Raw genomic sequence first — 20,503 nt, 5'->3', positions numbered from 1 at the left:
CTTTATACGTTACTTGCCACCCCTACCCTGAAAGCACGGGAGCTGGGCGAAAAGAAGGAACCCATCAGACTTCTGCCCCAAGGGGACCATCCCAGAGTCCAACAACAAACAACAACAATGAACCTGTACAAGGGCATTTAAAAGTTACTTTAAAAACTTGGCTGCAGTTGACGCCTTTGAATTTGGGGAACGGCAGAAGTCCTCTGGGGCATGGACCTCTCTTTGGGAAAATATAGAAATGGGTGTATTGTTTAGGGACGGTGACTCCCTAATGGTCGATGACCAGAGGGCAGGCAGGTGGGTGAGAAAAGGGGAGAGCCAGGAGGCACAGTGGCAGCGAGTGACAGCTTCTGCAGAAACTGGGGTGGTGGAGACGGAGGGCCTGCGGGGACCCTAAGTGCTGTTTGCTCCATGGCGAGGAGCGGCCCCCCACCATTAGCCCGAGCGCTCTGTCCGAGTCTGCTCTGCTCCCCAGTCGCATGTGAGTGGGATTTTGCAAGAAGGAAGGACCGGATCGGGGCCTAGTGCGGGGTGAAAAGGCACAAGAAAACGAAAGACACGGTGGGAAAAGAAAATCAGCTGGAGGAATGAGACGCAGCAGCAAAAGGTCAGCGCCAGAGGCACCCGAGGAAGGTGGAGAAGTTCAAGAATCCTTCCGGATATGTGGCGGTGCTGGCGCTGGAATTTTCTCCCATATTCAGGGTGGGACTGGGACTTCCCTATGGATATTAAGGAGACGGGGAGGCCTCGGGGACTCCAGGAGGCAGCCAGTGGTCTTTCGAGGGATAAATGACCTGAGCTTTTCTCCCGTTTGTGCCTTTGTCTCTGGACAGCCTCACCGTGGGCCCCGAGAAACGCCGACCTGCAGGGACAAAGCCCGTGCAGTGAACTCTCAGACTCTGCCAAGTGCAAGGTACATTTTCTCTGTCTCCCGTCCAAGATGCACGGTGAACTCCAAGTACTTAAATTAGCTGGGTTTCTTGAGTGGTTTGCTGTTTGTTCGTTTCAACTCTCAGAGTGAAAACATTCCCCCATTTTCTGCCAAAGAGCTTATTTTGTCCCGGGAGACCGTGGGGCAGTCAGTTCTATGCTCCTCGGCTGCCAAGCACAGGCTCAGAGGACGGAAGTGGATTAATACCTGTGGCTCTTTATGCTCAGCTTGCTTTTGGTTCTTAAGGCCCAAAAATGTTCTGAGCTTACTACACACTGGCTCATTTCTTTCTTCCTCAACCCACCTGACCTTAGCTCAGTGTCAGTGGACCCAGACGCTATGCTGAGTTAGAACCGAATGACGCTGCCACAAACCTCTCTGAGAAGACTCCTGGCCCGTGAGACGATGGGAGAGAGTGTTTGGGTGACGGTTTGGTAGATCTCGAAGGGAAAGTGTTGGAGCTCATGGACAGCAGTGTTGGCTGGGGCAAAGGTCTCTGAAGCACTGTGGGCGAGACAGAAAGTAAATCCGATTGTCAGGGTCCAGGTGTCACAGGAACCTTCTAGAACCGCTCCCCAGTTAGAAACAGCTGGTCTAAAGGGAGATTCAAAAATCTGAAAGATCAAATGTAATTAGGAAGGGGTAGGATGGGACCCCACCCCTGAGAACTTTCGAGATTTGCCACCGTAGGATGCAACTTAAAATGCTGCCATGCTGCATCATTCTCCACAATACACATTCATTTTATTTTTTTCGTTTTTGAAATGCTAACTTGGCAAAACATTGTCAGTTGGAAACCGTATGAATTTCAGAAATGATTCACAAGTTTTGTTTTATGAAAACCAAATTTTATGCTCTTTCATTCTGCAGTTAGCGATCTTTTACCCACATACGTTAGATAGCGTAAATATTAAAATTTTTTCCATCAAACTATACATGCAATTTTTAATTTTACTATACTATTAAGTAATTCACACTGATGTGCATGAACTTAACAGTTCTCTTTGGTAACCCAGCCAAGTAATTCCATTTTTTTAAAGAGTTATGCAGAATACCAACTGACATATGTCTACTTAATATTAATTTCACAATTTTAATCGATTCTATGGGGTTTCTGTGCTAAATAATTCCATTCGAATGCCCGAGCAGAAAGATGAAGGAATGAGTTATATGATGTAAGAAAGCTTTTCTAAACGTACCATCATCTTCGTCCTGGTGAGGGGAAGAAAAAAAAAAGGTATTAAATTAGCATTAAAACATGATTCCTAAAAGAACTATATCCCTCAATAATACAAACGTCTCTGTTTCCCTTTCGTGGTTCTGCTACTCCACAGCAGAACTTGCTAGTGGTTTATTCTTTCTTAATACCAACCAGCATCTAAGGGCCTCCGCTCTGGGTCTCTCCTTACATATCTAGCGTGGAAGAGGTTCTGAGGTGCCTAAAAGGGCCCAAATATATAATAATGATGACAATATCTACTACGTGCCCCCGAAGATTCATACGTGGTATTTTATCCCATTCCCCTAGCAGTCCTTCAAGAATTTAACATCCTCATTTTACAGGTGGAAACGAGTCAGTGGGGAGGGGCTGCTAACCCGCCTAGTGTTGCAGACGTGGTTTTGGTCCCTCCTCTCTCTAATCTGAAGCTCAGCCTTCTTTTGGGCTCTGCTTTGCAAAGGCCCCTGGTCTTAAAAACAACCCCACCTTATGTATTTATAATGTGGCTTACAGGGCGTGTCTACATCCCTCAGCATATTTATCTTCAGTGCACGAGAAATGCCGGAAAAAGCAAAAATTACTACGCTGCCCTTGACTATGCACCAAAATCGCCACCTTGGGCTCATTTTTGTTAGGCCACATGCTGGCGATGAAAGTGAACTTTCTCAGAGTGTGGTTGTGGGAATTAAATCAGTTATTTATTACCTGTGCCTGGCATATGTTGAATGAGTTAGCTGTCACTAGTCTACCGTAGAGACGAGGCAAGAAGGATCATAGTCAGAATCATGCAGCCCAGCTGGCCAGCCGGGTGTCCCCACACATGGCCTCAGGGAATTCCCACAATGAAATCTCTCAACACTGTTGTGACCTTGTCACGTCCACTCCGGTTTAAGGGGATACATCTCCCAGATTCTCACGACGCGAGCGTCGACCCTTTCAGAGACCGGGACCCTCAGGAATGTAATGCTACCCTCGTTTTCAATCCCGCTTCCCTTTGTCCCTATACCCTTGCAGCCAAGCCGCTGTCCTCGTCCCCGTAGGCTCCATGGGCATTGCTACCCACCTGCCTTGTCTCGGGACATTCCCGAGGCCGGGAGACACCTGGGCTTTCTCTTAGGGTGACTCTGTTCTGTGTCTTCCCCATCACTCAGTGACCATCACAAATCTCACCTCCGAGAAGTCACCCCTGGCTCCTTGACCCCCACGGATCCCTCTCTCCCCTTTGCCTCTGTAGCTCTTGCCATGATGGTACACTGCTCAGCCGTGCTGAAAGCAGGGTTGCCTGTCCCCATCGTACCTCAGCACTTCGTCTGAGCAAGCGCAGAGGCGCTCGTGGGCTGAGCCCTTGAACAGGGGCAGGTATGTGGCGGCCTTCGGAGGGGAATGTGGTGCACGTAGTGTAGAGGAAATCAGACCTGGATTCCGATCCTGGCTACTGACTAGCTGCGCAACTTGCAGTGAGTATCTTACCCCTTCTGAGCCTCGGTTTCCTCTTAGTAAAAGAGAAACTATGATACCTCAAAGGTCATGAAGTGCAAGGCAGTGTGTGAAACTGGGGTGCCCAACGCTCCTGGTCCCGGTTTGCCTAAAACTGATGGAATTCCTAGGATGTGAGACTTTTACTGCTAGAACTGGTGAAGTTAAGTCCCAGGGAGACAGCTGGTCACCCAAACGCAGCTAGCTTGGCAACATGCATGCAGGAGGCATCCAATAAATGCTATTTCCCCTCTTTCTCCCGTGGTTGGGTATTAAAAAGGAAAACAGAGGACTTAGAAACTTTGCTGTGAGGCCAGGACTCTTGGACATCTCTCCCTTTATCCTCCACTCCACCCACTGCCCCTTCATCTTGCTATTTGCCACCTGGTGGTGGGGCTGCCATTAACCCAGCCACCCCAGGGGCTCTCACAAGGGGCAGGAGCTAGGCAGTGCAGCCCGGCGGGCAGGCGGGAAAGATGGAGGCCCCAGCGGACCCCAGATGCAGGAGCCCACAGTGGCTGGGCCTCGCTAAAGGCAGGGGCAGAGGGAGCCCCAACCCCCAGAGCCTGCCCTGGTTTTCCCCACCCCAGGCATTCACCAGATGATGCTGTGTACTTACATTCTCTCTTCTCTCTGGTGCCCATCCATGCCTGAAATGAATTAGGGCCAAGAAAAAGAACTGAGTTTGCAGTGCTTCAAAGAGCCGGCCTCACAATACAGACAGTTTCACTTAATCTAATAACGAGAAATCAAACCCACCGAGCTGTGATAAAGTAGGAAGCAAAAAAAAAAAAAAAAAATCCCCAGCAGAAAAACAGGCAGAGGCAGCGGAGAGGGTTAGGTGACTCAGTTCTCGGCCATACTTGTGAGCTGAGCTACACAAACCTTTATTTTGTGTAGCTCTTGCCGCAAATAATTACGAGTTTAAAAAAAAAAGGTTTAGTCAGCAAACTAACTCTTTAGTAGCTATTAAATTTCACTGAGTCGATGCTTCTCCAAGCAAACGAAAACATTTTGGGTAATCTTCTCCTTTGCCGATGTGTTAAAACAGCCATCTTGGGGCTGGCTCACCCTTCGGGGGCAGGGAAGACAGTTGGGAGATGCTGCTGCTCTGTGACTTTTCCCAGATGCATTAGCCCGTCAGACAGATTTGGTGACAGCTGCCTTAGCGCTGTGGCAGGCAGCCGTATGCCTGGGTCCCCACCCGGCCCTCCTCAGAGGGAGAGAGACGTGGGGGTGATTCGTCGCATGGCTCCTATCTGTCAGATGCTGCACGTCTCATCTCATTCCGCGTTTATTTAAAATTCCGATCATTTGTTCATCATAATTTTTTTTTTTTGCTTTCGTTTTTTTTATCTTCTAAAATATTTCATTAAAATATTAACTCGAAGACTGAGGGGTTTTGGGGTATACCCCAGCCCCGATTTCATCTTCACATTAACTGAGCCAGGGCCAGAGTCATGAATCCTGATCACTCAGATAAACGGAAGCCCTGGTTATGTCCTTAGCAAGTACCGGGCTTGGGCCTGACCTCGAATACATTTGTGCCGTTTGGTGACTAGACCCCATAAGATTTTACGGCAAAGTTAGCAATATTAGGGTGGACCTCCGTATTGTGGCATTACAAAATGTGGTTGGTGGTGAGAAAGACGCTTTGAGCGACCTAATCCCACCCTTCCCCGCAGCCCCGGTAATTTCCTCTCTGCTACCTGTATGAGAAGTTAACTTGGCAGATACAGTTTCTGTGCACTGCGATGGAAGGAAAAAGCAGCCGCAAACTCAAGCGCTTGAGAATAAGGTCTCCACGAGCGGCACTCATTCCCATGCTCCCCATCCAGCATCTCTCCACTCCTTTCTTGGCTAAATCACTGTTTCCTTCAAAGGGGGACCCGGGAACTTTACATCCAACCGCAGGAGCCTGAACATCCCTCCAGCCACAGCAGCAAGCGAGCTACTCCGGCCTGGGAGCCCCCGGGACTTCAGGTTCCTGCGTGATCCCACCAGTTGGCGGGTTTGGGCACTATCCCCTCTTAATGACAAACCCAAGCGAAACGACAGTTACTTTGGCACAGGTGGCTTCTTCCCTGGCAGGGGGCTGCTTCTGTCGTGCCTTTCTATGGTTGGCGGTAGAGGAGGCTTTTGTATCTTGGATGAATGGTCCCCGAGAGGCCTGCGGGGTTGAGAGGAAGGATGCGTGAGGCACAAAACGCACATCCACGGAGAAGACCGTGTCCCCTCCCGCAGACCCAGCATAGCACGTACCTTCCTGCTGGGGGCGTGGGCTGTAAGAAAGCAGGAGAGTCGTGTGAGTCCTCAGAGCTTATCCGTTCAAAGAATAAAGCCAAGATGCAAAACCCAACAGAAACGAGTGCAGCAAGACAGGAAAATGGCTTTCTTACCTTGTCAGAAAACACCGGTTTCTTTCCTGTCAACGACAAACAGCAGATAAAATCTAGAATTCGAGATTCTGGAATGTATTAGCTAAGCATAAGGTATTAAAACATAGTTTGATGAAAGTGTGACCTGAGCCCCTTGGGTTTACGCATTATAAAGAACCTGGATGGGTCCCTCACAGAGCACCTTATTTCACAGGCTCAGAGTAAGGAAGTGACTTGCCCAAGGTCGCATGGCGTTATGAACATACGAAAGCACTCTGGATTCTGTGCTTCTTGTCCACATTTTTATTTCACGTAGCTGATGAGAAAAAGGACTAAGTGTCTTTCCTGATTTTACGCCACTTCCATTGGTCAAGAGGTTTTTCGTAAGCCTAAGTATCTAAAATCTTCGTATCTGAAGTAAACCCATTTGTCTTGAAGGGGTTAAATTTCCTCTAATCCGTGGTACATTTGACATTATATAAAGCATTACATTTATTTTCTGAGAAAATTTTAACTTAGGGGAGAGGGTTTCAGGAGATTCTGCTGGTGGGCTGCAAATCATTTTATTTTGGTTTTTGTTGGTTGGCCCTTCCTTCCTTCCTTCCTTCCTTCCTTCCTTCCTTCCTTCCTTCCTTCCTTCCTTCCTTCCACTTCTCTCTTGGAACAGGTAACAACACACAGGCTTCCTGAAGAGATGCTAGGTGTGCCTGAGAACTCTGCATCGCAGTTATTCTTGATTCTGTCGGAAGTGCCCTAGCATAGCTATGCCCTAGGTCTTCAATGTAATAAAAGTATTACTCCAGTGGATTCAACCAGTTCTAGAAGCAAAACTCATAGGAAGGACCTCGAGCAAGTTTTTTAGGGTAGTGGAGTCTCACTTTCCTCACCTGTAAATTGGGGATTATAAGTTAAAACTGCCTAGGTTTGCTGTAAGGATCAGGTGACAATTTGTATGCAGGCCCAGACACATGATCCATGTTAGGCTGCTTCTCTTTCTCCTCCTCCTTACCACTCCCCTGCTCAGTTACCACCCTGAGGTGGACTACGACAGGATGTGCCTGGGGTTGCATTTTCACAACGTGATTTATTCTCTAAAGACTGAGTACACACCAGGCCCAGGATAGGTCCTAAGAATCTCATCCTATTGTGAAGAGCTCGCTGCCTAGGGGGACGGAGTTTTGATGGTATAAAAAATGTTTATTATTCATAAAATTTTGGTTTGGAGTGGAACACCAACTTTAGAGTGATAATCAGAAAGCTTTGGTTTATATCTTCAGGCCTGAATAGATTTCCTTTTTTAAAAAATCTGCTGATTTATGCATCTTCTCTGGGCATATTAGGAGCATCCTGTTGAGAGTTCGAGCATCATAAGAGGCTAGATCTCTCAATGCATCACAGACAAAGGAGTAATTTGAGGGTAGAGCTGGTATTAGAAATCTTTTAAAAGGGTAGCTTTTGCTCAGAAGGTGACTCTGAAGGGTTTGATGTCAGTATTCCATTTTTCTGAGGCTTTGGCTCACGGTAGTAAACAGGGCTGGAGTCCGAAGATGAATTTCTCTGTCTTCATTTTCACGTAATTCGCCTGCATGGTGACCACTCTAAACTACAACAGCTGACACAGCTTTGCCTGAGTCAGCAGAACTGCGAAGCCAGTCCAGGAAAAACAGCGGCAAGCAGCAGCCCTGAATCCAGGAACTTAAAGTCATTTTGCCAACAGAAGAGGAGGCCGAGGCCACAGAAGGTGAAAGCCTTGTGTGGGGCGTAGCTTAGGAAGGACTGGGGTGGGGCTGGGGTTCTGGGCTTCTTATCCCTCAAGGCTCAGGCACCTTCCCTAGAACCCCCTAGTCTGCAGCAAGGAAAACACAAGGTCTTTGACGGCAGGATGATTTGGAAAAGAGCAACCACTTTGAAGTCAGAGAGACCTGGCTTCAAATCCTGCACCTAGTTATACAAACTTGGGGAAATTACTCAAACTCTCTGAGCCTCAGTTTAGTTATCTCAGTTTGTTGGGTTGGTGCGAGGATTAGAGATAATGTATGTTAGAGATAACAGATAATATGGTAGGTAAAGCACCAGCCCCATAGTAGGTGCTCAGTAAAGGGTAGCTGACTTTTAGCATCAAATTGAGAATAGCTTCACACGGAGGTAGCTGACATCCAGGAATACTCTGGGTCAATTCTAGGGGAAATGGACTGTGGCAGATACCCACAGTCTCAACTGCACGCGTACAAGAAACAACGACCTGCCATTTGAATAGCTCCTTAGAGTGTGACAAAGCATTTGGTCCTTATAGAACACCCACCTTACAAATAAGGAGGTAGCTCTGCAAAAAACAGGTCCCTGTGGTCAGCACTAAGTAGCAACCAGGGTGGCCAACGACAGGTCCTCCAGACCCCTTGTCTCAGCCTGGTCCCTCCCTCTTCACCACGAAGCCACCTGCATCACTTCAGGAGGACGACGAGATGTGCGTACACAGGGCTGAGCGCGGGCGCGCCACCCCCCCATCAGGCTGACATGGGTTTGGGTCTCTATTTGGTAGCTGAGTGATCTTGGGAAGTTACCTCTGCGTGCCTCAGTTTCCTCATCTGTAAAACGAGGGTGATTCTAATAGTCCCCCCTTCGTAGTATTGTGGCGCTGGTTAAATGAGATGGTGCGTGTGGAAAGCAGACAGTAGCCACTCTGTAAATGTTGGCCATTATCATTATGCGTCAAATGTGAATGAAACCGACCTGGCGTGAAGGGTTCTCTGTCAAACGGAGCTAATGAACGGTCTAGGGGGGGTTTCGTGCTTCTGTCTATCGAAGGAGCAGGGACTGGAAGGGAAAAATAGAACAATGTCAGTGACAGGAAGAAAGAGGTCGGCTGGGAGTCGGGGTACAGCCGGCGGGTGGGCAAGAGAGAGCACCCCTGTACTTACGTTTTGCTGTTTTGTGGTTTCTACTTCTGCTAGGCTCTTCGTGGTTGGGCTGGGGTGGTGGAAGTGGCTGCTTAAAAAAAAAAAAAAACAAATGTTAGGAAGTATCTCCAGCACGGTCAGCAGGCCCTGGGGGCTCTATCTCCCCAAACATGTCTGAATCTGTTCACTCTTCTCCATCTCCATGTTCCGCCCACAAACCTGCATCTCCGTCTCTCGCCAGGACACTAGCCTGCTCCCTGAGGCCCTGTTCTGCCGTCTCTTACCCGAGGGGAGCCCCCTGCAAACCCCTAGTGGCTCCTATCGTGTTAGGAACACAATAAAAACTCGCCGCGGCCGGCCAGGCCCAGCAGGGGCTGGCTCCTGCCCACCCTTCAACCCCTCCTTGTAACTCCTCTCCCCAGTGTCCCCTGGACCCCCCATCGATGTCTTCTTGCAGTCCCTGCAAGATCTCAAGCTCACGTCCTCTTTGACATCCTTACATTTGTGTTTCCGTCTGCCTGGAATGTCTTTTCTCAGCTCTTGTCACAATTGTCTAGCTCAACATCACCTCCCCAGCCATCATCATGTTACTGGGTCTTCTGTCTCCCTGACCACACATTGCTACTCAAATTATCTTGTCTATACCTCTGTTTACTTGTTTACCACTTGCCTCCCCCTAACCAGATTGAAACTTTATGAAAGCAAAGACCTTATTTGTCTCATTCACGTTCTATTCCCAGAAGCGAGAGCACTGCTGAGCACACGGTAGCTGCTCAGTAAATATCTGTTGTTCAAATGAATGCTTTCTGCATCCAAGCAGTAGAGGTGAAGGCTTCCAAACCTCAAAAGCAAATGCATTGGTGGATAAATTCAGCCCCGTGAGCCCCCTCTGCAAGAAAACTACTCAGGCAGGAGGGAGCCAACTATTCTTGGATGGGAGGCCCTGACTGTGGCGTGGTCTAGATTTTGAGCTTTTGGGGCAATATCTCTCTCCCTCCTTCCATCTCTGGTCCTTAGCCATTTGCCATAGCTGTTAAAGTGCTCGAGTCCCTCATGAAGGGAACACATTTCCAGCTATTGACTCCTTAGCCTGACCTTCTTTGGGAACTCGAGATGAGACCCACAGGACCTGGAACTGTAAACGTAAAGAAAGAGGAAAGGGGTCGCTGCCTCTCTCTTTGCCTGGACTGCCCCCTCGGTAAAATAAACCTTGTAGTCTCCAGGCTTTTGTCTGTAAAATTTCCGAGGTTGGCCAGCAGGTGGCACAAGTCTTCTTGTGGGGAAAAAAGGCGACTTGAGACCCATGGAGTACGTGCTAGTGGGTGCCTTCGACCTAACTTGGCCCTGTTAGAGTGCTTTTTACAGTTTCCACTGATTTCAAAAGTGAAAATAGCACAATGCATACTCGAGCCAAAAGCACAACGAGTACTAGAAAGAGATTTCTTATTAGACAAGTAGTTTATATCGTTTATGGTAAAAAGAAAATGCTGGTGGGAAGCATTATGATGTGAATGAGAATCACTGGTGTTTCCCCCGACCCTCTCCATAAAACACTGTGAGTCTGTGGGCATGTACTTTCCCCGCCTGCATGCAATCTCGTCTCACTGGTTAGAATTAGACGAAGACGTGCGCAGTCTGCTTTTCTCTCCGGCAGAGGAGGTGTTTGGAGTGGACACGAAGCACTATGAGAGGGCGAGAAGGCCTACCGTGTGGCTCCGGCCGGCCGGTGGCAGAGGGTGGGTGGGCATCGGTCTCACGGGGGGCACAGGCGGCTGCTGTGAGGCTTTCCCGGGGAGAGGCCGGTCTGCAGAAACGCAAAGGCCGAAGGAGAGATGCTAAGCCCAGGCCAGCGTGGGCCACGCGCAAGCTTTTCCAGGAGCAGATCCTACACCCAGCTCCACATGTTTAGCAGGTACGAGGCCCTGGATCCCACAGGTCCCCCAGCAGCGGCCACGGCAGCCCTGGTTGTGGCAGGGTTTGCCCACCCCAGGGTTGCCAGGGGCGGGGAGTCAGCAACACACACACTGCGGCTCACGGGGCTCCTGGCCTGCGTCCTCTTCCTTCCCCTCACACATGCTCTGGCCTGTCCTCCCCCTCCCACTTCCTGCTTTTGCTGTTATCTCTTCACTTAGATGGAGGAGCTGGTCTCCGCGTCCTGTTACCAAGTCACAGACCCTTAGCTTGTTGCCCGGACAGACACTCACGCTATTCTGATGACCGAAGAAGCATCCCTGGCCCAGGCTGACAGCCTGCAATGGCTCACCCCCGTGTCAGAGAAAGGCCAGGCGAGGACTGGGAGTGAGTGCTGGCTTCCTGAAATTTTGTGCCCTGGGGACCTCTCTGGCCTCACCCTAGACCTCGCCACTGAGAGGCACCCCTTGTCCTCGAATAATGGGGCCAAGCCTGGTCTAACCTTAGGCCACTCCACACGCCCTGGCCATCTCTCTGACATGCCGTGCTCCTTCGAACCTCAGGACCTTTGCACGGCTATTTCTACTGCTTAGAATGCTCTTCCTTTCCCGTATATACACACTCTCCCTTAGGGAGCTCCCCTGCCCCACCCTTCAAGTTTCAGCTTCAATATCACGTCCTCAGGGAATCAAGCCCAGACCAGGCATACGCTCCAGCCTCACCTCCTGCACCTCACTTCCTTGTCCTCTTGAGCATATATCATGGCTTAATAAACTCATTTTGTGACTCCTTTCTTTCATGTTGCCTTAGCCACTGGACTAAGAATTATGTAGGGTGAGGACTGCATTGCTCACTCTGTATCTTCGTAATGAACACACAAGAGGAGATCAATAGTTAACCATTTCTTCTCTGGGCTTCAGTTTCCCTGTATATGAACCAGGCTTGATAATTGTTGCCCTTATCACACAAAGCGCTTAAAAATACACAATGAAATGTTGACATAATTTTTGTGAAAGGGCTTTAAAACCACAAAGTGTTATACAGCGAATGGAGTAGTGGCATTAATTTCTTGTGATATCGATCATCATCAACTCTCTGGCTCACTCCTTGATATTTTATTATATGAGTGCGTGTGTGTGTGTGTATGTGTGTGTGCGCACGCTTATTTTCTGTCCCACCTATAACCTCTACAAGAATGGAAGCCGTCATCATGAAGCAAGGGCTACATTTTCTTTCCTGGTGATTTTGAATTTCAGCACTTGGACGGATGCCTGGCTCACAGTAAGAGATCAATCATTTTTGTTGAATAAATAAGAGAGAAATGGGCTGACTGGAACAGAGAGACAGTAAAAATCTTAAATACCGTTTTTAAAAAATTTAAGCCTATGGTCAAGGCCCACTCAATAGCATTAAGCTTATTCCGACAGTTCGTGGTGGTGGCGCCGCATGGCTGTGAATCAGTCAAAAGATGGGGAGAGACAGGAACATTCTCGTGAGTACCGAAGGGACTCGCAGAATGAGTTATCACTGACAAATATCCTCAAGTGGCAGTTTGATGCTGAGATCAGCCACCACGGGCAACGATTAATAATCACTGATTAAGAGTAACAATCCTCACAGCGAACCTATGTGGCCTGTGTCATTATTATCCAGTTTTACAGACTGGGCTGCCAGGGCCCTTACCGATGTACGTGGAGTTGGGGAACTGCTTGGCAGGCAGGATGGAGTTCTGCAGGGCGTCCTCGTCGTTGGAGGGCGGTGGCTCGTAGTCGGCATCGTCTTCCACGGGCGCCTCTTCCTCCTCGTTCGGGGACTCGTAGTCGCCATCATCCTCCTCATCCGGATCGTCATTGGGACTTTCATAGTCGTCTTCTTCCTGCCAACGCGGGACAGGGACAGGGACAGTTTGCAGAGGTCCCTCGGCAGTCCACCTGCCTGCGTCTGCCCTCTCTCTGCCAAGCCGCGCAGTGGCCCTCGCTTGGGGACAGGCAGCGCTGAGACAGTTACCCCCATTACACAGATGAGGACAGTGAGGTTGGGGAGTGTGGTATTACAGGGCCAGCAAGTCGTGGACTTGAGACCTCTGTCAAGGTCTTCAGACCACTAGGCTAGTGTGTTCTTCTCTACGCCTTTTTGCACAACAGAGAAAAGCAGAAGAAATAAGGAAGAGACTGGAATGGGGGGTAGGGGACCCGGCACCGTTTTGAGTAAACATAGGTTTTACTCCAGGCATCGCCAAGAGGAAGACTAAACGCTTGGTTAGTCTTGTCGCCCCAAGTTAGCTGTCAGTTCTGTTCTCGGTGTCCTTGTGCCCCCAAAATATCTTCTCACTAGGACACAGTGCAGTGCCAAAGGCCACGTTAATGGGAGCCCAGATAGCCACGCCTGTTCATTAGCAGGCGATTGTGTCTGAGAGGGGACAGTCACGGCTGGGCTCTTCAATTCTGGCTGAGATGTGAGCATCGGAACGACAGCTCATTAGTCATGACCTCTGACACTGACTTTGAAGCTGCCCTCTTGGAAAGACTCTCTTTCCAAATTAAAATTTTTTCTTGTCTTTTATGTTTGCTTCTTTGTGGGGCTAGGAAAGTAAGCCCTAGGGGCTGGGTGACTGCCTTCCAGGCAGTCCACAAAAGTGGGCCGTCACAGGATTTCCCAGGCAGAGGGGACAGGACCGGCCACCCAGCTGACTGGTTTGTCACTCTCATGCCGGAGTCCAGTGGGCAGTAAACGAGCCTGGGCATTTCTCTAAAGTCAAGGGCAAGAAGCAACGGCAGATTGCCACTTGGAGAGGAAAGATAGGTAGCAACCATCTAGAAAGCCTGACAGTTTTGATGGGTGGATTAAAAGGGACTAAGTTGTTCAATGGAACGATTCCTGTGTTAATTTTTGACTTGAGGAGTATTTTTTTTTTTTTTTTGAATGTTGGAAGGTAAATTGGAGGTTGGGCGTCTCCCTGAACTCTGCAAAGACGCGGCCCGCCCTCAGTGTTTCTGTAACCTAGGAGCCGGGAATGACACCTCTGACTAACAGGACTTCCGAACGGTGGCCTCAGCCCCTCTCCAGCCCTTGCTGACGGCCCCCTAGTCGGACAGGGGAGCCCCTCTGTTCTCTCGGTCCGCCCGCCCCAGGCCCATTGCTTCCGACTTCCCACAGGTCTTTACCCCCTAAGCCTTTCTCTACAATAGACTTTTTCTCCTCGCTTTGAGAACGATTATTTCTCCCAGTGATTTGGCTCCTAAATGTGTATGTCTTATTCTTGATCATATTCTGCCATGTGTATGTTCTCTACACTGTAAAACGTCACAGGATTGGGCTCTCTCTCTCTGCCCTACCCCCGTGGTGCCCTGTGCAGTGCCGGGTCATGTTTTATATCCAGCAGCTAACGGAAACTCTCCGCTTATAGAAAGGACTGGAGTGAGCGGCCTCGGGCCAAGGGGCTGCATGGCCAGCAGCGGCAAAGACGTAGCTTCTGTGTGAATATGTAAACGTCTTGCGGAAAGGGAGGACTCTGGTCCATTCTCCCTTTTGTGCAAAATAAGTCTGTCCTATTTTGTGTTCATGCAGAAAGTACACTTAGCTGGCATGTTATTCAAATTCAGTGCTTCCTTTTACCAGAGTCCCAGCAGGATAAGGGACATTTAGTGCCTGCTCCCTAAAGGCACTAGAAGCAGCCGCTTAACCAGAAAGACCACTGGGCTGAGGGTCAGACCACCTGGTCCTAAGCCCGCTTCAACTAGCCATGTGGCTCTAACCGGTCACGCTCTCCAGTGACTGGGCTCGGATCCACGACAGAGGCTTAGTCTGAGTCTAGCTACATGCACAGTGACAGGATATGGGGTCTAATGGGGAGAGGAAGGCAGAGCTCATCAGACTCCCAAAGGGCTTATCACTGTGACCCCCCAAACATGAAGCCCAGCTGGATGGGACCTCCCCTGAGGTCTTCTCTGGGCTATCAGCTGATTCTGAAATCCCTTTTCCTCTGAGTCACCAGTGGAGACTTACATCTACGAGAAAAGCTACTTTAGTGCAGGGGAGGCGCTGGGGGAAGGCCCTGCTCTGGGTGGTAATGGTGGATAACGGTGCGGTCTGCAAACCGAGCCCGGCCCACCGCCTGTGTCGGCAGGAGAAGGCTGGTTGGCACACTGCCCGGCTGCTCGTCTGGGTACCGTCTACAGCCGCCTTGTGCTGCAACAGCGGAGGAGAGTGGGTGAGGCAGAGGCCGTGTGGATGGCGAGGCCGGAAGGGTTCACTATCTGGCCTTCGCGGCACCCGTTTTCTGAGCCCCGGGCGGGGGTCTGGCATCTTGTTGGAGACCTGGCTCTGCTGGGCACTGTGCTGGCTCCTCACTACAAGGGCATTCTGGAAACTGCTGGAAGGACAGCCCGCCCATACTCACAAAGGATGACCAGCCCCCATTGTCCTCCTCGTGGCTCTCTGCGGAAGAAGATGACGCCACCGTTAGCACCGAGGAAGCCACTGAAAAGTCAAAGCGGCTCTCCCGCCTGGTGCCCTCCCATTCCGCAGCCCTGTCCCCGGCCCCCATCCTGCCTTCGGCATCCCCGGGGGTATCTCTTTTGTATCAGAGCTAGAATAGCTGCCTGAGGGGCTTGTCATACTGGATGGCATGAAAGTCACCCGAGGGTGCTTTAAAGTATGGGCGACATAACAGTTGAAAACTGTTTCGAGGCTCGGCAGCACGGGGCCGGCTCCACGGGGGCGCTCAGCCGAAGCCTCGGTCCCCCCACGCTCACCCTCCCAGAGTTCCTCGCGGCGTCTCTGCGGTGACGTCCCGGCTGAGCAGGCGTCACCAGCCGGGTGCCCTGCATCGTGACATCTCTCCTCCCCTCAGCCTGGACCCAAACCCTTTTCTGGGCAAGAACTAGCTGACAAGCGAATGAGTAAGGTCACCTGCATGCCACCCAAGGAGCCCTAGGAACCAACAGACAGAACCAAAGAACTTGTCACCTCCTGAAGCCATCTCTCTCACCCCTGAGATCTTTACCTACTTCTTCCGGAAACCGATGGACTTGGGGTCTGCAAAGGCGAACAGGATTGCATTAATGGCCCTGCCGATTTAGGGGGATCTCCCTCTTTCCTCAACCCAGCCCTGCAAGAGGATTCCCGGCAGTGGAGATTATGTCTCACTCCCAAGGACTGGTGCCCCTGTTGCTTGGCAACCAAGGCCAGACTGCCTCAAAATTCTAGAAACCACCAAAGCCACATCGGTGATGCCACTGGGAGCTCGTGACTGCCTGACTGGGGGACATTCCCCTGACGTCCCAGGCCAGGGCAGGGTGCAGGGAAGGAAGAGGAAACGCCCTCCCGTCGTGGGCATGAGCTCCATGACCCCAGGACGAAAGGAGCACTGGTCACGAAAACTGAGCGAAACCAGGTCTGTGCCTCCCATTTAAGGTTCGACTTGGGTTTGAAAATCCTTTCTGTCCCTCTCCGGTGACAGCGGGCCGACTCACTTGCGTGCAAAAATGCTCCTCCTCTCTTCATTCTTGTTGATTTCTTGACTTAACTTGCTGAGAATCCTACAAGATAAAGGGACGGATGAGGAGACCAAACCGCCATCTCTCCCCCTCCCCAACCTTTCCACTAAGTCTTGAAATTCCTTGATCCGTCTGACCTCACGCACCTGGGCCAACCTCTGCCAGCCCCCTCCGTGGGCCCTCTGCTCCTCACTTCCTTCTGGAACTCCTCACTTCCTTTGTCCCCTGCCAGCCCTTGCTCCAGCCCGGGGAGCCCTGTGTGTCTGCCTCAGCCTCCTCGGTGTAGTCAGAGTGCTTCGCGTAGAATCCTCACCTCACCCCTGGCTCCCCCTCCTCAAAAATCCTGCAGCCTTATGATCTGGATAGGACCTCTGCGTACTTTACTGTGTCAGTACTCCTGGGGCTGCCTGACATGCCCCAGCTCCTAGTTTGGCCTCTTTGTGGTGACGTCTGGCTTCCAGGAATCCTCAGACCATCTCTGAGACCTGGATGAATCAGCTGCTTGTTGCACAGCCTGGGATGAGAGTGCCGGGGGCTGTTCTCTGACTCGCACCTCCTTCCATCTCCCCCTCCCTGCCCCTTCCTCAGTGGCGTGGGTTTTTATACAAACATACAGAAGTGTTCTCAATAGACACTCCCTATTGCCTGTGCCCTGAGGCCAACCCTGCCAGGACAGTGGGGATACTCCTGGTTCCTGGGTGCTGTGAACTAGCAACCCCCCAAACGTCAGAACAGCAGGGCCTTCTCCAGGAACGCACCAGAAGCGCACCCTAGCAGTAAGCTTCCATTTCGTGGGGGCCTCTCGACATTTCAGGACACAGACTCCAGCCTCTGCTAGCGCCCACCCCTGAGACCGAGGCGGATTTGGGGTGGCTGGGAGGAGCCCCAGAGATGGTCTGCTCTAATGTCATCTTACAGATGAGGCCACAGAGTCCCAGACAAAGGAAGGGACAGGCCCACCTGTGGGTTAGTGACAAAGGCCACCCCCCTCTCCCCGCAATGCACGCCAGCCCCAGAAGCCAGGCTCCCTAATTTCCAGGACAGCACAAGGTTAAAGCCCCAAACCCGTGTTCACACCCTTTGCGCTGCGAGCTCCGTGGGCGCAAACGCCGGAGCCTGCGGCCCATCGGAGACGAACCCAGCATCTACGTTCCTCCCGTTCAGCGACCATCTCCAGGCAACGAGTGTGACCGAAAACATAATCACCAAGTTCGCAAAGACAGTCCTCAGCCTTCATCACTTCTCGTTCCCCTTGCGACGCTCCCAGCCCCCACCCCCCGCTTCCCACTTTCAGGGGACTGCTGTTCAGAGCCCTCCGACCTCATTAGAACGACAGGATAAACTAATTGGGGACTAGAGAGCACAGAGAAGGAGAGAGGGCAACATTTAACCCTCTAATGTCATCGTTGAAATGTCGCACATCACTGACTGCCCAGGGAAGGCTTCCCAGTGGCCTCCTGACCACAGCATGGGAACACCTGCCACACAGTCCTTGGCTTTCCTTTAAGCGATTGTTTTGAGAGGTCAACAGGGGCCCCTCCCCGCCCTCCTCTGACCTGGGGGCTGGACGAGTTGCTACAGAGCCGGCAGGGGAGCCCCGTCAGGGCCTGCGTCCAGGCCGGGCCTGGAGGTGGCGGCTGTGGCAGCCACCGGCTTTCGGTTTCCCCTGCATTCAGCAACACGCAGCTCCTTGTAGGTGTCAGAAACCGAGCTGGGTGTTCAGGGTGCCTCGATGGACAAACCAGAGACCCCCGCTCTCAAAGAGCTTGCACGTCGGTTAAGGGAGAGAGGAAACAATGCACGTTTAAGGAAGTGAAATTCTAGGTCAGAACTGTGCATGTGAAGATGCGATGGTGTCGGGGGCTGGGTGGGGGGTGGGGATAGGGGTGCATGGGAGGGGTGCGGTTGCAATTGAAAACGAGCAGGCCTCGGTGCCGAGGTGACATTTCAGCAGTGACTTGAAGGAGGCGGGGCTGGGCCACGCCTCAACGCCCCCGTCCCACAGAGCTCGGCTGGGCTCTGACTGGCTCGGGGAGCTGCTTTCATCCTGAAAGGACCTGCTGTCTGCATCGTCTGTCTTTGCCAGCATCACCAGCATCGTAGCAGCCAGGCTGGAGGCCGCCGGGGCTCTAACTGGCTAAGGAAGGAAATGCCAAACCACAGGCCCCGACAGAGAAGCAAAGAGCTGCGAGCGAGCAGAGCGGGGCCTGCCAGGCTGGCTGCGGCGAAGCGTGGGCCCTTAGTGTCCTCCTGCTTTGCTGGGCCTTGGAGAACACACCACGGGCCCGCTGAGACCGTGCGGCGAGCAGGGGGGCAGGGAAGGGAGGCGGCTGCTACCTCTATGTGCAAGGCTTCCGAGCTGCCCCCCACTCCCATACCCCCGGAAGGACCAAGTGACAGTGAGTGGCCGGAGGTGACTCATTCCCCTTCCTCGCCACAAACCTCAGGCCCCGCTCAGTGCCAGGGAAAGAAGCGGAAGGGGCCGGGCAGCTGGTAGACACGGTATTATCGCTTTGCCTAGTTTCTTAGGGATGGAGTGGCCCCAGAAGAGGGCCTGGACCCTCCCGCAGAGAGTCAGGCCATGGCAAGGAGGTGGGGTCCTGCCATGACTGGGGTTCCAGCCCAGCCGCACCCCCAGCTTGCTGCCTGATGGGGGCCAGTCTGACCTCTAAGTCAAGAGCCTTTCTGAGTGGCATTAGAAGCACAGAGGGAGGTCCTTGCCCAGAGTCTCCCTAAGTGTGGAGCCCCCTCTGCTTTGTGACCTCAGGCAAGGCATTGGCCCTCCCTATGGATTTAAACATAAAATTTATAATTTAAAAAAGAAAATCCATCCCGGTGGGCATCAGCAAACTTTAACAGGCACTCCCCTGACTTACACGGCCCCTGCTCGGCTGTGCCATGGGTTCTGAGCCTTGAAGGGGGCTCCATTTTTCTATTTAACCTGCCCCCCCCCCCGTTACAGAATTCAGGGTGTCTCTCGGGGAGACCGTGCCCTCGGAGCCTGACTACATCCACAGACAGAGAAAGCCTTCCTCTCCGGAATCTGCCTTCTAACAAACCTCTTTAATACTGATATTTTTTAATCGTGGGGGAGGGACATAGAGACATTCAGAGGCGTGTAACCTCATCTTGGTCTGCTCTGTGGAAACACGATCCCTTCTGATCGAGGTAATGATCACGGACAACGAACCTGGGTACCAGGGACGGGCGTGAGTGAAGCTCAACTATCAGTACGTGTCAAGGACGGCACCAGGCCACCTCTGTGGGTTCCTCCTTGAAAATCCACCACTCCCCATGCGCAAGTTCTTCCCCCCACCCCCACCCCCACCCCCGCCCCACCGATGAGAAACCGAGACTCAAGGTGTTGAGGTGACCGCCCACAGTGGGTAGGAGGCAGAGCCCGCTTTAGAACCCGGATCTCCCTCACTCCAAAGCCAGTGCCTTCCTATTGTTTAATCCTCCCCCTTCAGCAGGATAGAATAGTTAGTAAAAAAAAAAAAAAAAAAAAAAAAAAGTGCAACTGTTCTCATTGGACTTTCACATAAAGCAGTAAGAGCAGCTAACCCTTCCTTGGAGCGTTTCATTATTGGCCCATTATCGCCTCGAGCTTTCCTCCTGACCCTGGGAGGTGGGTTCCCGCCACACCCTTTCTCCTCCTTGGACTTCCATCACACACGCCTGAGGCGACCTGAAGTTCCCCACAGGTCTCTGCTGCTCTTTCCATGCTCACATTTTAATTCTTTCTTCTCTGTTTCCTTTTGCATCGTTTCCAGTGTTGTTTTTTTTTTCATGTTTTCTAGTATTTTATTCCTCAATATCTAATATGCCGTTAATCCCAAGCCGTGCATTTCTCATCCCAGACATTATAGTTTTTATCTCTGTAAGTTCCGTTTGGACCCGTTTGCATTTCTCATGCCTCAGTGTCACTTTTTGAACACGTGAGCTATAATTATGTTGTCCTTGCCTGCTGAGTCTAATCTCTGTGTCAGCCGGGGGTCGGTTTTGATGCTTCGGTTTTTCTCCTCACTGCAGGTCATATTTGCCTTGTTCGAATACCTCTGAATCTCTGATGAGATGCTTGACATCATGAACTTTACTGTGTTGGGTGATGGATATTTTTATGTTCTGATAAATATCTGTGAGCTTTGTTTTGGGATGCAGTTAACTTACTTGGCATCAGTTCGATAGGTATA

General features: G+C 51.3%; 1 protein-coding gene across 12 annotated transcripts in view; it reads right to left on the bottom strand.

Moving 5' to 3' along the window:
* Positions 1 to 20,503, bottom strand: part of LCP2 (lymphocyte cytosolic protein 2) — a 41,269-nt gene that overhangs the window by 9,610 nt on the left and 11,156 nt on the right. The window contains exons 4-16 of one of the 12 annotated variants that reach the window (XM_036224589.1): positions 16,287 to 16,352; positions 15,803 to 15,849; positions 15,212 to 15,249; positions 12,496 to 12,688; positions 10,608 to 10,705; positions 8,923 to 8,992; positions 8,735 to 8,818; positions 6,026 to 6,051; positions 5,889 to 5,908; positions 5,689 to 5,796; positions 4,246 to 4,276; positions 2,131 to 2,143; positions 1,306 to 1,435 (exon numbers count right to left, since the gene is read on the bottom strand). In XM_036224589.1, the coding sequence (XP_036080482.1) occupies positions 1,306 to 1,435; positions 2,131 to 2,143; positions 4,246 to 4,276; positions 5,689 to 5,796; positions 5,889 to 5,908; positions 6,026 to 6,051; positions 8,735 to 8,818; positions 8,923 to 8,992; positions 10,608 to 10,705; positions 12,496 to 12,688; positions 15,212 to 15,249; positions 15,803 to 15,849; positions 16,287 to 16,352 (924 nt within the window). Of the gene's footprint in view, positions 1 to 1,305; positions 4,064 to 4,119; positions 4,277 to 5,688; positions 5,797 to 5,888; positions 6,052 to 8,734; positions 8,819 to 8,922; positions 8,993 to 10,607; positions 10,706 to 12,495; positions 12,689 to 15,211; positions 15,250 to 15,780; positions 15,850 to 16,286; positions 16,353 to 20,503 lie in introns of those variants that run through there. The other 11 variants (XM_036224590.1, XM_036224586.1, XM_036224587.1 and 8 more) reach the window with 11 other exon arrangements.

Source organism: Rousettus aegyptiacus, unplaced genomic scaffold, assembly GCF_014176215.1.
Source record: "Rousettus aegyptiacus isolate mRouAeg1 unplaced genomic scaffold, mRouAeg1.p scaffold_m13_p_7, whole genome shotgun sequence".
NCBI classification, from domain to species: domain Eukaryota; kingdom Metazoa; phylum Chordata; class Mammalia; order Chiroptera; family Pteropodidae; genus Rousettus; species Rousettus aegyptiacus.
The sequence above is the reverse complement of the archived record's forward strand: the minus strand, read 5'-3'. Positions and strand labels throughout refer to the sequence as shown.